This window comes from Mirounga angustirostris, unplaced genomic scaffold (assembly GCF_029215605.1).
Source record: "Mirounga angustirostris isolate CCGP_5_RB_7025 unplaced genomic scaffold, mMirAng1.0.hap1 SCAF_6, whole genome shotgun sequence".
In the NCBI taxonomy this organism is placed as follows: domain Eukaryota; kingdom Metazoa; phylum Chordata; class Mammalia; order Carnivora; family Phocidae; genus Mirounga; species Mirounga angustirostris.
In genome coordinates, this window is record NW_026991714.1 from 38013892 (window position 1) to 38031983 (window position 18092).

Consider the following 18092-nt stretch of genomic DNA (forward strand, 5'->3'; position numbering starts at 1 on the left):
TGTTATTTTCCAGTTTTTTGTTTGTTTGTTTGTTTATTATAGACATCTTTGTGGGTATTAAGTGGTATCTCATTATGGTTTTGATTTGCGTTTCCCTACTGATTAATGATGTTGAGCATTTTTTTTCACGTGTTTATTGAACATTTGTATATCTTCTTTGGAAAAATGTGTATTCAAGTCCTTTGCCCATTTTTGAATTGGATGTTTGTCTTTTTGTTGTTGTGAGAGTTCTCTATATATTCTAGATGGTAGACCCTTCTTCGACATAGGATTTGCAACTATTTTCTCCCATTCTATATATCATCTTTTCTCAGCCTTACTCTGCATATTCTTATTCTTCTTTTTGATTGCAAGCATCTAAAAGGTAAGAAGGGTATCTTATATCCTTACAGTAGAATCATTCAAATAGTAGGAGCAACTACTATTTTTCACATCTTGCCAAGGTTTGTTATTTTCCAATTTTTTGTTTGTTTGTTTATTATAGCCATCCTTGTGGGTATGAAGTGGTACCTTGTTATGGTTTTGATTTGCATTTCCCTACTGATTAATAATATTGAGCATTTTTTTTCACGTGTTTATTGAACATTTTTATATCTTCTTTGGAAAAATGTGTATTCAAGTCCTTTGCCCATTTTTGAATTGGATGTTTGTCTTTTTGTTATTGTGAGAGTTCTCTATATATTCTAGATGGTAGACCCTTCTTCGACATAGGATTTGCAACTATTTTCTCCCGTTCTATATATCATCTTTTCTCAGCCTTACTCTGCATATTGTTATTCTTTTTGATTGCAAGCATCTAAAAGGTAAGAAGGGTATCTTACATCCTTACAGCAGAATCATTCCAAGAGTAGGAGCAACTACCATTTAACAGTACTGTAGTAAAAAACAAAAAAACAAACATTAAAACATGGTGGGTTTTTTAAAAAAATAGTTATTTATTTGGGTAAACTCTACACGGTGTGTGGGGCTCAAACTCACAACCCCAAGATCAAGAGTCCCTTGCTCCTCCAACTGAGCCAGCCCAGCATCCCAGAACATGGTGCTTTAGAATGTACACCTTACACCTTAAATACACTAGCTGTTCTTCTCTATATTAATTGCCAGTATGTCCTTTTTTTCCCCCCTCTTATTAATAATAGCTATTAACAGGATTGGTTATTTTACAGCTTGGAACTGCAGTTGGCTTTTTGCTACCACCAGTTTTGGTGCCCAACACACAGAACAACACAGATCTTCTGGCTTGTAATATCAGTACCATGTTTTATGGAACATCAGCCGTCGCCACATTTTTATGTCTTTTAACAGTAATTGGTAAGCAAATTATTTTCCCTATTGCTTAAATAGATAAATGCATGGCAAACATACAGAAATAAAAATAGCTGACCCTGAACATTTTCATGATAATATCTCCCTTTGCTATTTGCCTGTTTCATTCTTGCTGTTGCACCTGTTCAGATAATGAATGCTACACCCCCAGGGATGTGTTATGGGCAGCTATATCTATTTTAGTATCGCAAAGGGTTTGAAGACTAACTCATTTAATTTCTCTCCCTACTAACTTTTCTTCCTGGATAACTGTGGTTTCCAACATGCTACCTGCCTCCTGTTTGCATCTTCCTCTACGTGTTCTGCAGCTGACGCTAACATAGCCAGGAACAAATTCTTGTTATGCTTGGAAATGATGCAAAGAGGCTACCAACCTTTTTCTCTTTTTTAATGAGAAATCCTCCCAAGGATCCCCATTTTAACAATTAACCGGATCCGAACATGTTGACCAGTGAACGATCCTGGGCAGTGGCAAGCTGTTCAGCTGCTCAGCAGAGCTTGTTAGACCACTTCAGCAAAGCACTGTTCTCTCCACCCGTCCCTGAGTCCTCTCGTCTGGGCCTGTCTGTTGAAGCAGTCAGTCAAAATCAGCTGCAAGCAGCCACACCATCAGTTTGGAAGAAGATTTGGGAAGGTCTGCTTTTTAAAGTTTATTTTTAATGGGAAACAAGTTTGCTTGCAGGGCGAAGGACAGGTTTTTTTTAAGTAATGTGGTTGCTAACATAACTGGAATATTGCCCGCTGGGCACTCAGGGTATCGTAACTTGATTTGAGGAAGAGAGCAACTTCAAAGTTGAAAGGCCATCTTTTAATCATTAATATTTACATTAAATTGCCTGATAGCTGGAGCTTTAAAATGTGTAAGATTAATTTTTACCATGGCTATCATAGTAATGAAAAATTCAAATTTTGTGATCTCCAGATAGGAAATCCTTGGTTTTCAAAGGCATGTCGGTTGAAGACTGTTCTGACAGAGACTGCCTTCATAGATGAACTGCCCATACATTTAATTTCCCTTCCGATAATGAAATAAATACTCTCTTGGTAGCATAGAAAGTATTCTGACATGCCAAATCTACTCGTGGTTGGTTTCTTTCTTTTTTTTTTTTTTTAAAGATTTTATTTATTTATTTGAGAGAGAGAGAATGAGAGACAGAGAGCACAAGAGGGAAGAGGGTCAGAGGGAGAAGCAGACCCCCGCTGAGCAGGGAGCCCAATGTGGGACTCGATCCCGGGACTCCAGGATCATGACCTGAGCCGAAGGCAGTCGCTTAACCGACTGAGCCACCCAGGCGCCCCTCGTGGTTGGTTTCTGTGTTTCAATTAGGGGGTGACATTTTTGCTGTGTATAGACTATTGAAAAAGGACAAATTATCCCTGTACTATTTCCGCAGTTTAACAAAGTTTTAAAAGAAATCTACAGTTGACGCTTGAACAACATGGGTTTGAGCTGCATGTGTCCATTTATACATGGATTTTTTTTATAGTACTGTAAAAGTATTTTCCTTATGACTTTATTAGTAAGATTTTCTTTTCTCTAGCTTACTTTATTTTGAGAAGACAGTGTGTAACACTGGTTTTTTGGTTTTTTTTTTAAAGATTTTATTTATTTATTCATGAGAGACAGAGAGAGAGAGAGAGAGAAGCAGAGGGAGAAGCAGGCTCCCAAGGAGCAGGGAGCCCGATGTGGGACTCGATCCCAGGACTCTGGGATCATGACCTGAGCTGAAGGCAGACGCTTAACTGTCTGAGCCACCCAGGCGCCCCTTCACTGTTTTGTATAACGTACAAAATATGAGTCAATTGACTATGTTATCAGTAAGGCTTCTGGTCAACAGTAGGCTACTAGTTGTTAAGTTTTTGGGGAGTCAAAAGTTATACATGAATTTTCAGCTGTGTGGGGGATTGGTGCCCCTAACCCCCCATGTTGTTCAAGGGTCAACTGTATATATATATTTTTTTAATTTTTATTTATTTGACAGAGAGAGAGACAGTGAGAGAGGGAACACAAGCAGGGGGAGTGGGAGAGGGAGAAGCAGGCTTCCCGCGGAGCAGGGAGCCCGATGTGGGGCTCGATCCCTGGACTCTGGGATCGTGACCTGAGCCGAAAGCAGACGCTTAATGACTGAGCCACCCAGGTGCCCCTCAACTGTGTATTTTTTAAAAAACAAACTCTTAAGTCTACTTCTCTGGTATCCATATTTGATTTGCTAAATGACATATAGTTTGTATATGTTTTGTATAAATGGATCCTTTATTAGCAATAGGGATTATTAAAATGTAAAATCCACCTTCCTATGATTGCTTGTGTATCTTCACATCAATTCTGGTTTTCCTTTTTTTATTGTCTTTCATGGCTTTATCTCTTTGGAAAAATATAAGATATCTATACATGTGAAATCATATATATGACACATGTGTTTAAGCATATCTATATGAGATGCTACAAATATAAGATTTTATTTATTTATTTGACAGAGAGAGACACACAAGAGAGGAACACAAGCAGGGGGAGTGGGAGAGGGAGAAGCAGGCTTCCCGCGGAGCAGGGAGCCCGATGTGGGGCTCGATCCCAGGACCCTGGGATCATGACCTGAGCCGAAAGCAGATGCTTAATGACTGAGCCACCCAGGCACCCCAACAAATACAAGATTTTTATTTGTGAAAGGAAGGGGACAAAAAGGCAGTAATAATAGGTTGACCTTTGACATAGCACCTGTGTTACTTGAGAAATTAAAAGAGACCTATTCATGTATATTATTACTTATTTATGCACTCCTAGCTTCTGAGGAGACCATGGAGATGGAGCAGGGAAGAAAGGGCTCACTGTCAAGTTTTGCTTGGTGACCTGTAGTCTTAACCTTATGATACCAAGCATAGTATAAAAGCAAGATAATATACAGTTGTGACACGAATGTCTTGGGTTGAAAATCGTGACATTTAAACAAAAAAAATTTATCTCTTTTCCTTATGCTTAAATATTTGCTGTTGAGGAAGATAGGGATTATTTTAAAGGTCCTTAATTACTAAGAGACAATCCTACTTCCCTCTGAATACTTCCCATAAATACTTTGGAAGCCCAACCAAATTTTATAAAGTAATTTGGCTTTGCTGTTGCTTTTCAGCAATGTGACATATACTAAATTGGTATTCAGCACTCTTTCAAAAATACTGTCTTGAGGCTTCATGCCATGTAACCCTATTGCCCTCCCTCATGGAGCTTATTCATGAATGTAATCCATCTAGCATTATCTAGGAATTAACCCAAGCCTTCCACCAGATCTCACACTAATACCTCGTTCTTCATACCCCGCACGACTGTGGCCTCTAACATTTGGTGGTTTGGTAAGTACCAAACATGTTTAAAGTAGGCACACTACATACTTCGTCATCTAATCCTCACAGCCATATGAGGGCGGTACTATTCTCATTCCCATTTAATAGATGAGGAAATTAGGACACAGAATTGAAGTAAATGTAATCTATCCATGGTCACAGTGAATACTGAAGATGAAATTTGAGCCTAGGTACCCTAACTCCATATTTAAAAGGTTATATATAAAAATACAGCATTTTAGGGCGCCTGGGTGGCTCAGTTGGTTGAGCGACTGCCTTCGGCTCAGGTCATGATCCTGGAGTCCCGGGATCGAGTCCCGCATCGGGCTCCCTGCTCGGCGAGGAGCCTGCTTCTCCCTCTGATCCTCCCCCCTCTCATGTACTCTCTCTCATTCTCGCTCTCTCAAATAAATAAAATCTTAAAAAAAAAAAATACAGCATTTTAATTTTTAATTAGTCTTGTTTTTGTTCCAGTTCAAATTCCGTTTGTATAAGTGGTAATGCAGTTGTGTTTGAAAGCTATCCTTGTGCAGGAGGGCAGTAAACTCTATCACGTAACTCAAATGTGCAAATTAAAATCCTTACCTTCCTGATTCACTAATGTGAGTGGATGAGAGAAACCAGAAGTAAAGGCAATCAAAATATTCAATGTTAAGGTACTTAAACACATGAGTATATAACATGTACGTATAATTCTACTTTTGATTCTTATATTCAGGATATTTATAGATAGACTGCTATTGTAAACATTTAACAGAAATATGTTTTACTTAGTCTATAAGAATTTCAAGCCCCTGAGATAAAGTCTCTGACTTTTAAAAGTAGGTATTCCTGGGGGCACCTGGGTGGCTCAGTCGGTTAAACATCTGACTTCAGCTCAAGTCATGATTTCAGAGTCCTGGGATCGAGCCCCATGTTGGGCTCTGCACTCAGAGGGAGTCTGCTTCTCCCTCTCTCTCTCCCCCTGCTTGTGCTCTCTCTCTCAAATAAATAGATGGATCTTTAAAAAAAAAAACAAACAAGTATTCCTGAAAATGACACTGTATTCTGTGTAGCATTCAATAATTACAAGATTATTTTGCATATATTATATCATATAATCCTCATGACAACTTGTTATTTCCATTTTATGTATGAGAAAGCTATAGTTGAGAGACAGGAATTGATTTCTTCTGAGTTATACAAAGATATGAGGCAGAGCCAGTATTCAAACCTCTACATATCTTGTAATAAGTTAATATGTGGAATGTCTGCTTGAATCATACAGGGACAAATAATGAAATCAAAAGATAATGTTATTATTTAATTCCAAAAGTAGAAGTAGTCTTAAACACATAGATTTCCTTCTTATTCATCATGGGAGAAAAGGTTTGAATGTGGTGCCCCAAAATCCTTTGGCTACTTTGGAGAATAACTGCTTGAATAGTTTATTATTATTATTATTATTATTATTATTATTTATGTAAGCTCTCTGCCCAGTGTGGGACCCCGAGATCAAGAGTCGCATGCTCTACTGACTCAGCCAGCCAGGGGCCCCAGTAGTTAGTTATTTTATTGGCATACATTTTTGGTGGGGAGAAGAAAGAAGGCTATTGTTTTCCAGTTTCAAAGGAGAAAGAAAAAGCCATATTCCATCCTTTTAAAGGAAGCAACGCAGAGTAAGCAGGGTCATAGACCAGTGGTTTTCTTTTCCTCTGTTTCCTTTTCTTCATATAGACTGACACCCAACTTTAGTGTATTGTGTAGCTGATAGATACGGGTCTGATTTTGTCCAACAGGGCAGATGACTACCTGAAACGAAAAGATAACACATGTCTTCAGAAGATAAATTCAGTGGAGTTGAAGACTAAAAAGCATTGTTTTCTCTTTGCATTTGAGTTCAAATCTGAGCCACTTATACTTACTTTACCAGAGTAAATAAGAACCTAGTAAGAGACTGAAGACTCGATCCCCATGATTACCTTATAAGCACGGTTTTTACTTTCTGAAACTTTGTTTTACAACCGCGTGAGTTGTGTATTGCCACTATTAACAAAAAGAGATATCTCCTATCTTAACTAGGACCCAAGGAGACTTTCAGGAAAGGACAACAGGCATCCTCAACAGTGCAAGGAGCAGATAGGGTGAACGAAGAGAAGGGATTGCAACAACTTAAACATTTTGTGTCTATCAGTCCTCTGATATAAGAACATTCAAAAGTAAATATTCATGAGTATGTCTCCTCTTGAATTAGTTGTGACTCCTGTAAAAATAGAAGTCTGTTTTAGTTTGATAAGTTTTCAGTATATCCTAATTAATCGATGTTTTGGTGAGCTCTGCTCCCATGAATCTTACCTGAACCTTTTCAATTCTAGAAATCATATCTAATTAGATCAGATGATAAATTTTGTAGCAAATAGTAGAAGAAAACAGTTACTAACTCAGGACAGTCCTCTAAAAGGTAACATAGCCTGGTTTGCTCATCTCTGATGTCACCTGTAATTACAAGTTGAACTAAGTTTAGAAATGGAATTGTTGAATACTTACTAGAATAAAAATTAATCTTGCTTAACTAAGAATGGACTAATCAGTGGGCAAGGTTGTGACATATTATTGAGATGGTTTTGCAGTTATGTAAATTGACCAAATCTCTGAGTTGTAGTCCGCTTCAGAGGACTGAGAGGATATTCTTCAGAAATTCATGAAAATGAAAGACTCACTATAAGACCTTCACTACCTCTTTAAGCTTGGACTGATTTAGTCTGCTCACTAAGGAAGATCCATGTATTTAATTACCTTTCCATGTGTGTTTCCAGCGTTCAAAGAAAAACCTCAGTATCCACCGAGTCAGGCTCAAGCAGTTCTTCAAAAAAGTTCCCCTGCTGAATACTCCTATAAGAAATCAATAAGGAACCTATTTAGAAACATTCCTTTTGTCCTTCTCTTGATCACTTATGGTAAGTGGTTTTCTTTTACTTTGATTTCTGTATAAAACTCGGAGCATTGTAGATTCTTTTCATTTAATCTAGTGGATTGAGCTTTAAGTAATGAGATAGGTTTGTTAACTCTAAAAATAAGGATGGCATAGTCATAAACTTAAATTTTGAACTAAAAGCAAAATTTCTTAATCCAATTTCTTAATAATTTCTTAATCTAATTTGTTATGTTTTTTAAATAAAGTATAATAGACAAGCACTGCCTTCTTTTTTGTTTACACCGAGTATTTTAAGCCCTTCATAAACTGCTGTAAGCATATGGGAAATGTCATCAACAATTCCTTTCTCTGCTCCAGTGCAAATTGGCATCTGTTTTGACCACTCAGTCAAAACTAGACATTAATGCGATCACCTTAACCAGTTCTAACTTGAAAAACAGTTCTTATCCTTCTAGGTATTTCATGATAGCTGACAGATACTCACTCTTATGCTGTAGGTTTGACTGCAGGCACCAGCCCGTTTGGTTCCATTCAGAGTTTGCTGACAGTTTATTCTTTGTTTTTTTTTTTTATATCAACACCGTTTATAATAACTGCCAACACCCCCTATTTCTGTCTTACTTGTCTTCAGAAGTCACTCACTGCTGTTCTTTCTCTTCTTGACATCTTTTTGGGAGCACATGCCCTGACCTAAATGCTCACTCACCCCTGTACCATGGTTACTGGATCTTTTTTTTTTTTCTTTTTCAGGGAAAATAACTGAACACAAAAATAAAACATTTAATGTAGGGAATTCCTAGGTACCTATCATCACCCAGCTGCAATGGTCAACATTTCACTATTCTTGCTTTCTCTCTTTCTTCTACTTTTTTCCTGGAATTTTTTTTCCCTGGAATATTTTTAAGCAAATCCCAGATGTTATATCCTATCATCATTAAATACTTCACCATGCCATAATTCCTTTTCTTAATTTTGCTGGTTCCCTCCACTGGTTAGCTTAAACCTAAAACACATAACTAGGAAGTAGAGAAAATACAGTGGGCGGTTATTATCTATAAGAGCAAATTCATTTCCGTAGCCTGTCGTTTAAGGAAGAAAGACTCCTACCTTCTTTATCTCTCCCTGACACCCAAGATAAGACTTTCTTTGAGCCAATTTATAACCAGCCCCTTGTCACGGACAAACGTTCACACACACAAACATGCCTCCACGAGCATATATGCTGTGAATTCTAGTCTCTGCAATTTTGTGCCATTATTCCTTTTACCTGAAATGTACTCCTTTTTCCCCTTAAGCAGCCCTACAAGAGCTGGCTTAACATTTGCCTCACTTAGTCTCTAAAATAAATAAATCAATCTTCAAAAAAAAAAAAAATTCAGAAAGAAGGCATTGGGAAACACTGTGGAAAGTTCCCCAGGAGAGTTGGAAAACTTTCTTGACCTCATATTCTTTACTGAAGGGGTGCCTAGTTGGGGATCATGGTTTTGAATGAGTGAGTCACATCACACCTTTTGACAGTGCACCTGTCTCCCTGCATGACTAGTATTATATATATAAAGTTGGAGGGGCGCCTGGGTGGCTCAGTTGTTAAGCGTCTGCCTTCGGCTCAGGTCATGATCCCAGGGTCCTGGGATCGAGCCCCGCATCAGGCTCCCTGCTCCACGGGAAGCCTGCTTCTCCCTCTCCACTCCCCCTGCTTGTGTTCCCTCTCTTGCTGCCTCTCTCTGACAAATAAATAAATAAAATCTTTAAAAAAAAAAATTAAAATAAAAGTTGGAGCAGACTTGCACATGGGATAGTCTAGATAGGGACTATACTCCTAGGACAGGTTTTCAGGATTATATACAGTGAAACTTAGGAACCAAATAGTCAAAGGTAACATTTTCTTGAGGTAAGGCTATTTGGAGAAAACGCGATCCTTCACAATGCCACTCTTGCTATTTGCTGTCTGAAACTCAAGTAGTCTAGGCTCAGATAACAGTATTTCTTGCTCTTATGATCCTTTATCCTCACTCTTGCTATCTTTACTCCAGTCTGGAATAGATGCAAGATCAGCATAGGGTAGAGTGCAGTGGAGTACCCTTAGACCTGTTTTCCTTGGCCTCCTCAGGCTCACCACGCTGGGTCCCTACATATATCTGAACTCAGTGGGAAGTGAGCAACCAAGGCCAGTTACTCAGGGTTTTTTGATACGATCTTTAGACAGCTGTATGTCTCATCCTGCAATCTTCCATTTAAACAGGGTTTGTAAGGGAACTTGACTACTTCTAAAATTCCTGCAAAAGAAGTAAGGGCCAAGAACAACAAAGATAATGTCAATGAAGAACAAGGTGAGGGGCACATTCTCGGATACCAGAATTTATAAAACAATGATAATTAAGATGCCACATATAATCAAGGGATAGACTATTAGATTACTGGAACAGAGTAACAATCCCAGTGACCTACTTCTCTGTATCCATTTGCAGGCTAGTTCGTATGATAGCAATGAAATTCTGCTAATAAAGAATCTCAGCGCCCTAACACGTCAAAAATTTACTTACTGCCAGTCAGTCCTGCACGTTCAATGCGAATTGGCAGCAAGGTGCTGCTCACCAGAGTTAACTCAGGGACCCAGAATGACATCTTTGCACATGCTATTATGATTACTAGGGCAGCAAGTGGGAAATGTCGCTTTTGCTCACATCTAAAGTCAAATGGCCATGTAAGTGTCTGGAAAGAGAAAAACTAGAATACAGCGATCCTCGTAGTCCTAGTTCACTTTCTCTGGTTTCAGTTACCCATGGTCAACCACAGTCAGGAAGCAGATGCTCCTCCTTCTGACCTATTACAGTGGGTCAACAGTAGCCTGACCCTACGTCACACAGCTTGTGTCATTCACCCCACTTCGTCTCATCACGTAGGCACTCTGTCATCTCAAATCATCACAAGAAGAAGAAAAATCACAGTACAAAAAGATTTTGAGAGTGACCACATTCACATAACCTTTATTACTGCATGTTGCTGTGATTTTTCTATTTTATTATTAAGTATTGTTGTTAATCTCTTAAGTATTGTTGTTAATTTATAAATTAAACTTTACCATATGTATGTGTGTATATATATATATATAAATACAGGAAAAAACATGGTATATGTAGGGTTTGGTACTATCTGCAGTTTCAGGCATCCTCTGGGGGACTTGGAACAAATCCCATGCAGATAAGAGAGGACTACTGTATTTGCAAACAGTTCTAATGACTAGAACGTGTATATATGAAAACTAGATGTTTTGTATAAGAGAAACTATATAGTAAATTGTCCTGGGATAATTGATTATCCATATGGGAAAAATAAAATTAGCTCTCTATATCAAAAAAATGAATTGCAGTGGAGTAAAGACCAAAGGGTGAAAATTAGAACTTTCAAGTTTTAGAAGTACATATAGGAAACTGGCTTTAGTATTCTTAAAAGAATTTCTTGGGGGTGCCTGGGTGGCTTAGTCAGTTGAGCAGCCTTGGCTCAGGTCGTGATCCCGATGTCCTGGGATCGAGTCCCGCATTGGGCTCCCTGCTCAGCAGGGAGCCTGCTTTTTCTGCCTGCCGGTCCCCCTGCTTGTGCACTCTCTCTCTCTGACAAATGGGTAAAGTCTTTAAAAAAAAAAAAAAAAAGAATTTCTTGGGACGCCTGGGTGGCTCAGTCAGTTAAGCATCTGCCTTAGGCTCAGGTCATGATCCCCCAGTCCTGGGATCAAGCCCCATGTTGGGCTCCCTGCTCAGCATGGGAGTCAGCTTCTCCCCCTGCTTGTGCTTTCTCTCTCTCTCTCAAATAAATAAAGAAATAAAATCTGGGTTGTTTTTTTTTTAAAGATTTTATTTATTTATTTGACAGAGCGAGAGAGCATGAACAGAGGGAGCGGCAGTGGGAGAGGGAGAAGCAGGCTCCCCGCTGAGCAGGGAGCCCAATGCAGGGCTCGATCCCAGGACCCTGGGATCATGACCTGAGCTGAGGGCAGATGCTTAACCGACTGAGCCACCCAAGCGTCCCATGAACTAAAATTTAAAGTATTAACTCTGATAAATCTCATAACTGTAATATTGGGTGATAAGAGCAAGCTACAGATAGATACAAATAATATATTATTTATATATAGTTCAATTACATGCAGAATAATTCTAATTGTTATTTATGGATGCACATATAATTAATATCTAAAATGATAAGCACTGGGGGTACCTGGATGGCTCAGTCAGATGTCTGACTCTTGGTTTTGGCTCAGGTCATGATCTCAGGTTCCTAAAATCCAGCCCCCTGTCGGGCTCCCCACTCAGGGGGGAGTCTGCTTCCCCTCTCTCTCCCTTAGCCCCTTGCCCACTTATGCCCTCTCTCTCTAAGATAAATAAACAAATCTTAAAATAAAATAAAGTAAATAAGATAAAATGATAAGCACTAACATGAGGTTTGGGGTTACCTTAGAAAGAATAGGAGAGAAGAACAGGATTAGAGATCTAAAAAATGAATCTGAAGCAAAGATGGCAAAATGTGAATATTTGACAAAGCTAGGTGATGAGTAAGGGTATTTGTTAAATTATTCTCTGCACTTTATTCTGTGCTTGAAGTATTTAATAATAGAGAGAAATAATAAACTTGCCTCGCTGTGTTAAGAGGCTTACCTAAAGTCCTACAAATGTGGGCACCTGGGTGGCTCAGTTGGTTAAGCGACTGCCTTCAGCTTAGGTCTTGATCCCAGAGTCCCGGGATCGAGTCCCACATCAGGCTCCTTGCTGAGCGGGGACTCTGCTTCTCCCTCTGACCCTCTCCCCTCTCATGTTCTCTCTCTCTCTCTCAAATAAATAAATAAAATCTTTTAAAAAAATAAAATAAAGTCTTGCAAATGTGCCAGGAATCAGCAGGATTCAAACCTAGTCATATGCTTTCTGATAACCAACAGTTTTTTATTTTTCCTTTTTAAATATTCTGTAATTAATACTATCTTACTAATTGCCTTGAAGTCTTTGATGCAGGGGTGAGATCTCTGAGGCAGAGTTTCTGTCTCCTGTTTGAACATTCACTAGCTCGAGTACATTGTAGGAGCTCAGCCATCCGTTCAGTGCTTCATTGCTGTATACAGTGTTCTGCGTGGAGACAGAAGTTATGGTTGGCATAGCTGAGTCTAAATAATAATAAATGGTGTAAGACAGAATTTTACTATTGTAAGCGCTAGTAAGTTGAGGTGTTAAATTGATCATTCCAAAGTCTGAGATGGAATGGCAAGCGTTTTTAGTTTTCTCTGGCAGCTGTCTGAGAAATACGTTATATGTTCACCATTGTCACAGAGTACTCCATATCACGTTATGAACTAGTAAATGGTACATTTATAATTTTCTGTTTATTATTGTAATATTCTGTTTATTATTGTAGGTATCATAACTGGAGCATTTTACTCAGTCTCAACATTATTAAATCAAATGATACTGACATATTATAAGGTGAGTTTCTGTCTATACTGTGTCGCATGCCCGGCCAAGAATGTTTCTTAAACAGTGTAAATCCTGATAGCATGATCATAAGATTAAAGATTTATTGGGCGCCTGGCTGTCTCAGTTGGTGGAGTGTGCAACTCTTGATCTCAGGATTGTAGGTTCAGGTTCCATATGGGATGTAGAAATTATTTAAAAGTAAAATCTTAAAAAAAAAGATTTATGACCTTGTTGCTTTAAAAGATTTTCATTGGGCGCCTGGGTGGCTCAGATGGTTAAATGTCTGCCTTTGGCTCAGGTCATGATCTCAGGGTCCTGGGATCGAGTCCCGCATCAGGCTCCCTGCTCCGCGGGGAGCCTGCTTCTCCCTCTGCCTTTCTCTCTCGCTCTGTCTCTCACGAATAAATAAATAAAATCTTTGAAAAAAAAAATAAATAAAAGATTTTCATTTGTTTTCATTGAGAATACATTTAATCCAGTTTATAAAACACACAAAATGGAAAGCAGAAGGTATTATTGCTGTGACAATGCCTGTCTTTCTTCAGTACTTTTTATTTTTATTTATTTTTTTTTTTATTTTATTTTTTTTAAGATTTTATTTATTTATTCATGAGAGACAGAGAGAGAGAGAGAGGCAGAGGGAGAAGCAGGCTCCCAAGGAGCAGGGAGCCTGATGTGGGACTCGATCCCAGGACCCTGGAATCATGACCTGAGCCGAAGGCAGACATTTAACCATCTGAGCCACCCAGGCGCCCCTCTTCAGTACTTTTTAAAAGAAATGACTGGTTATATGGGAAAAAAACAAACAATTTTAAAGGAAATCAACCCAAATATAAAGAAGTAAATATCAAGCTGTTACCTGTCTTAGCTTTTGAAAGGAGAGAGCAGTTGTAATATGTAAAAACTATCAGATTAATCTCCTTCTCAGACTTCTGTGAATTACCTGAGAATTCTAACAAAAATCATTGTACTTTCTAACCATGGAGGATCAAGAAAAATTTCTTTTATTTATCCCACATTTCAGGTTTTCTTTTTTTTTCTGGTTGGAAAATAGAGTGTCCTTGATATGGAAAATAGAGTGTCCTGCCCCCCACCCCCTTCATCCTAACAGATGTACTAAATTTCCTACTGTATTGTATGCTTAATTTATCCGATTATTTCCATTGACTGTGAAAGGTATGGGAATGTGAAAGATCTATTTGAGTTAGAAGTATCTGATTAACTTCTTTTGAAAAAATTTTTTAAGGGAGAAGAAATCAATGCTGGAAGGATTGGGCTAACATTGGTAGTAGCTGGAATGGTAGGCTCTATTCTTTGTGGCTTGTGGCTAGATCATACCAAAACATACAAGTAAGTGGTAGTAGATAAACGTATGGTGTACAACCCAGGGTATTCTGGGTTTAATGGAAACTTTGCTTTTTAATTTGAGAAATTTAAAGAGTGTTATTATTACTAAAAGACTTGGATTCTAGACATTTGTAGATTCCCTTCACTTCTGAATGAAGTCTATATATTGTCTTATTTTATCGGACATCCTTATTTCGACTTTGAGAATTTGGATACCTTACGAAGCTTCTTCCCCTCTAATAATAACCATGCACACATCTATCTTTAGAAGGGCTCATTGCTATTCTACAAAAACCCTTTCTGAGAAATATTTGACTTCTGACAGAGACTTTATCCTGTTCTTTTCTCATGTTGTAAGCTTAAAAACAAACAAAAAATTTTGTCTCTCCTACCAAAAAATTGTTATCGAGCATAAGGCATTTTTGGTAAGAAATTTTAGTGTAGGAGTGCCTGGCTGGCTCTGTTGGAGCATGTGACTCCTGATCTCAGGGTCATGAGCTTGAGCCCCATGTCGGATGTAGAGTTTACTTAAAAAAATAATAAAATAAATAAATAAAATAAATAAATAAATCAAACCTTGAAGGAAAAGTCTTTAAAAGCCTTTGCCTAAAGTGCTCCACACTGTAGCACCACTTAACTATAATATAATGCATAATATGAAAATACTGTATTAATCATACATTTATATAATCAAAATGCTAATACAAAAGAAGAACTTAGGAATACCAACTGGGAAACTGAAAAGGGGTTTCAGGGGCAGCATCTTTTGCACTGAGCCTTAAAAGAATAGCTATTTGTATATATATTTATGATGTATGATTTCATTTATCTAAAGCACATTTGTTAGAAGTCAAGATAGTGGTTACTCTTGGAGGCAGGGAAGCAGTGACTGGGGGGACCTTCTGGGGGTTGGTAGTGCTTTTTTCTTTGGTTTTGTTTTTTGTTATTTTTTTTTTTAATTTGAAGTATAGTTGACATACAATATTATATTAGTTGCAGGTGTGCAGCATAGTGATTCAACAACTCTATAGTTACTCTGTGCTCATCAAGATAAGTGTGCTCTTTATCTCCGTCACCTAGTTCACCCATCCCCCCACCCACCTCCCCCTGGTAACCATCAGTTTGTTCTCTATAGTGAAGAGTCTGTTTCTTGATATTTTCTCTCTTTTTTTCCTTTGTTTGTTTGTTTTGTTTCTTAAAGTCCACATATGAGTGAAATCATGGTATTTGTCTTTCTCTGACTGACTTATTTCGTATAGCTAGATCTCTTCTCTAGATCCATCCCTAGTGTTGCAAATGGCACGATTTCATTTTTATGGCTGAATAATATTCCATTTTATATTTATACACCACATCTTCTTTATCCATTCATTATCGGTGGACACCTGGGCTGCTTCCATAGTTTGGCTATCATAAATAATGCTGCAAGAAACATAGGGGAATGATTATTTTCATTACTCAGTGCCCCCCACAGTAAGTGTAGCTGCCGTCTGTCACCATACAAAGGGATTATAATATTATTGACTATATTCCCTATGCTGTGCTTTTCATCCCCATGACTTATTTATTTTATAACTGGAGGTTTGTATCGCTTCCGGTCTTGAAGGAGTGGCCTTATGTAGGAACGTCCCCCGTGTAGACTTTTGTGCCTGGCTACTTAGGCTCATCAGCTGGAGCTGGATTTGGTCCAGGCCAGAGGTCGTGGGGTGCTCCATGCCGGAGGCCACCCTGGTGGGAGGGCTGACTGGAGCACATTTGGGCCAGGTGGTCCCAGGGGCTTCATGCCAGGTCCACATTGGCAGAATAGCTGTACCTAGAGCAGGCGTGAGCCGGGGGGCCCTGGGGCATTCGTAGGCACTCTGTGCCCTGGCTGCCGTGCAGGGTGGCTGGAGCTAGAGTGAGTGCTGGTGGGGGTGCTCTGTACCTTGACCTGGAGCAGATGCAGTCTGGGAGGGCTCCCCTTGCAGGACAGATGGAGCTAGTGTGGGCTAGTGGACTCTGTTCCCGTCTCTCAAGGGGGAAGAGCAATGTAAACAGTGGCTGTTACCGGGATCTCCAACTCCAAAGTGAGTCCCAGCAATTTCCCCACTGTTCGGCAAACACTCTAGGGCTAGTAAATGGATTTCCTTCACTCATAGTCTAGTTGCCCCTTAAACCACTGTTGTTTTGTTTTTGTTTTTAGCTGTGCCCCCAGGGCAGGTGAATCTGCACGGCACAGCCCAGTGATATCTCTCCCGACTGCAGGTCACTGGGTCTATGGTGGGGTTCCTACTGTCACCCTGTCTCTGTCTCTCCTGCTGTTCTCTGTGTGGTCCCTCTACCCTTTATCATGCAGGAGCTGTTCAGTCAGTCTTCAGTTCTTCTTCAGGAGGAATTGCTTTCTGTGTAGATTCTATGTGTCTGTGGGAGGACATGCATTCAAGGTCTTCCTAGGCTGCCATCTTGGGCCTCTAAGCCAAGAATAGCTACATTTTTTAACAGGCAGAATCGTCCTATCTCCTTGGGAGAAATGAATGAATGGAACTATGAATAAGTGAATGGAATGAAATAAAATGAATGAATGAATGAAATATGGAACTGTCACCTATGTATCCTGTGTACCTGGCAGGGCCCAAGATATGTTTGATATCATTATGTTAGCCCTTCCAAAGACCTCTCATGTTGAAATTCTCCAAGATAGCTCTCCTATAATTTAATACAACACTTGCTGTGGTTTCATTATTGTGAAATGGTAGCTTACAGTGAAACCCATTCAATCTGTAGATAAAGGGAACATATGTAAAGGATTAAAGTTATTACTAGCCTTTGATCCACTTTAGAATTAGAAAACTTGATAGGCGTAGGAATGCCTTCTTTGTTGTCCTGATTTTATTCTCAGAGTAATTGCCATTCATTCACCAAACCTGTGTTGTGGCCATAGTTCAGCTAGGGATTGTGACAAGCAACATAGGGTCCCTGTCCTTGAGACATTTGTGGTCTAAGTGGGGAAAATAAAGCATTCATATATGAGAAATAATAATATAACAGACTAAAATAGATGTCATACGCCCAAGAGATGTCTGTCATGTGACAGTTATTTAGATTCTGAGATGATAAGGGAATTTGGAGGAAGAGACAATGTTGTAAGCTGCAGTGGTTAGGAAAGGCATTTTGGAAGAGGTAGAACTTGAACTCAGTCTTGAGATACAGTGAGGGAACTATCCCACTTGGTGGAACAGAAACGATTTGATCCATATGAATATTCCTTCTTGTCTGAACATTGGATAGGGTGTGAGTTTTGTCGGTTGCTGCTTTGAAGCTTAAATGTAAGCTTTAAAGCCCATGCTTTGGTGGAAACATTTTCCATACAAGAGAAACCCAATCTTGGAAACCAAGGCATTTATTACCATATGGACAGACCAATGGTTAGCGACGTGATTTTTATATACCTAGGAAAATCAGGCAAAATACTAACAATTTTGTTTTTGTTTTAGACAGACTACTCTGATAGTTTACATTTTGTCTTTTTTGGGAATGGTTGTATTTACTGTCACGTTGGACCTTGGACACATTGCCGTCGTGTTCGTTACTGGAGGGGTACTCGGGTAAGCATCGGGTGTGTAGGAGGAATGGATAGTACGCTGTTACAATTCTGAAGTATTACTACTGTGGTTGTACATTTTTAGTTCATTCAAATGTCCTGTAATATTTTAAACTTTAAAGAATCTATC

General features: G+C 38.9%; 1 protein-coding gene across 2 annotated transcripts in view; it reads left to right on the plus strand.

The window, feature by feature from the left end:
• FLVCR1 (FLVCR choline and heme transporter 1) overlaps window positions 1–18092 on the plus strand; it is a 29541-nt gene that overhangs the window by 5618 nt on the left and 5831 nt on the right. For both annotated transcript variants that reach the window (XR_006791195.3, XM_045877198.3), the window contains exons 2-6: window positions 1167–1311; window positions 7458–7598; window positions 12977–13044; window positions 14282–14385; window positions 17856–17966. Coding sequence is in view for 1 of the 2 variants with exons in the window: in XM_045877198.3 (XP_045733154.1) it covers window positions 1167–1311; window positions 7458–7598; window positions 12977–13044; window positions 14282–14385; window positions 17856–17966 (569 nt within the window). In the remaining variant the exon portion in view is untranslated. The remainder of the gene's footprint in view (window positions 1–1166; window positions 1312–7457; window positions 7599–12976; window positions 13045–14281; window positions 14386–17855; window positions 17967–18092) is intronic.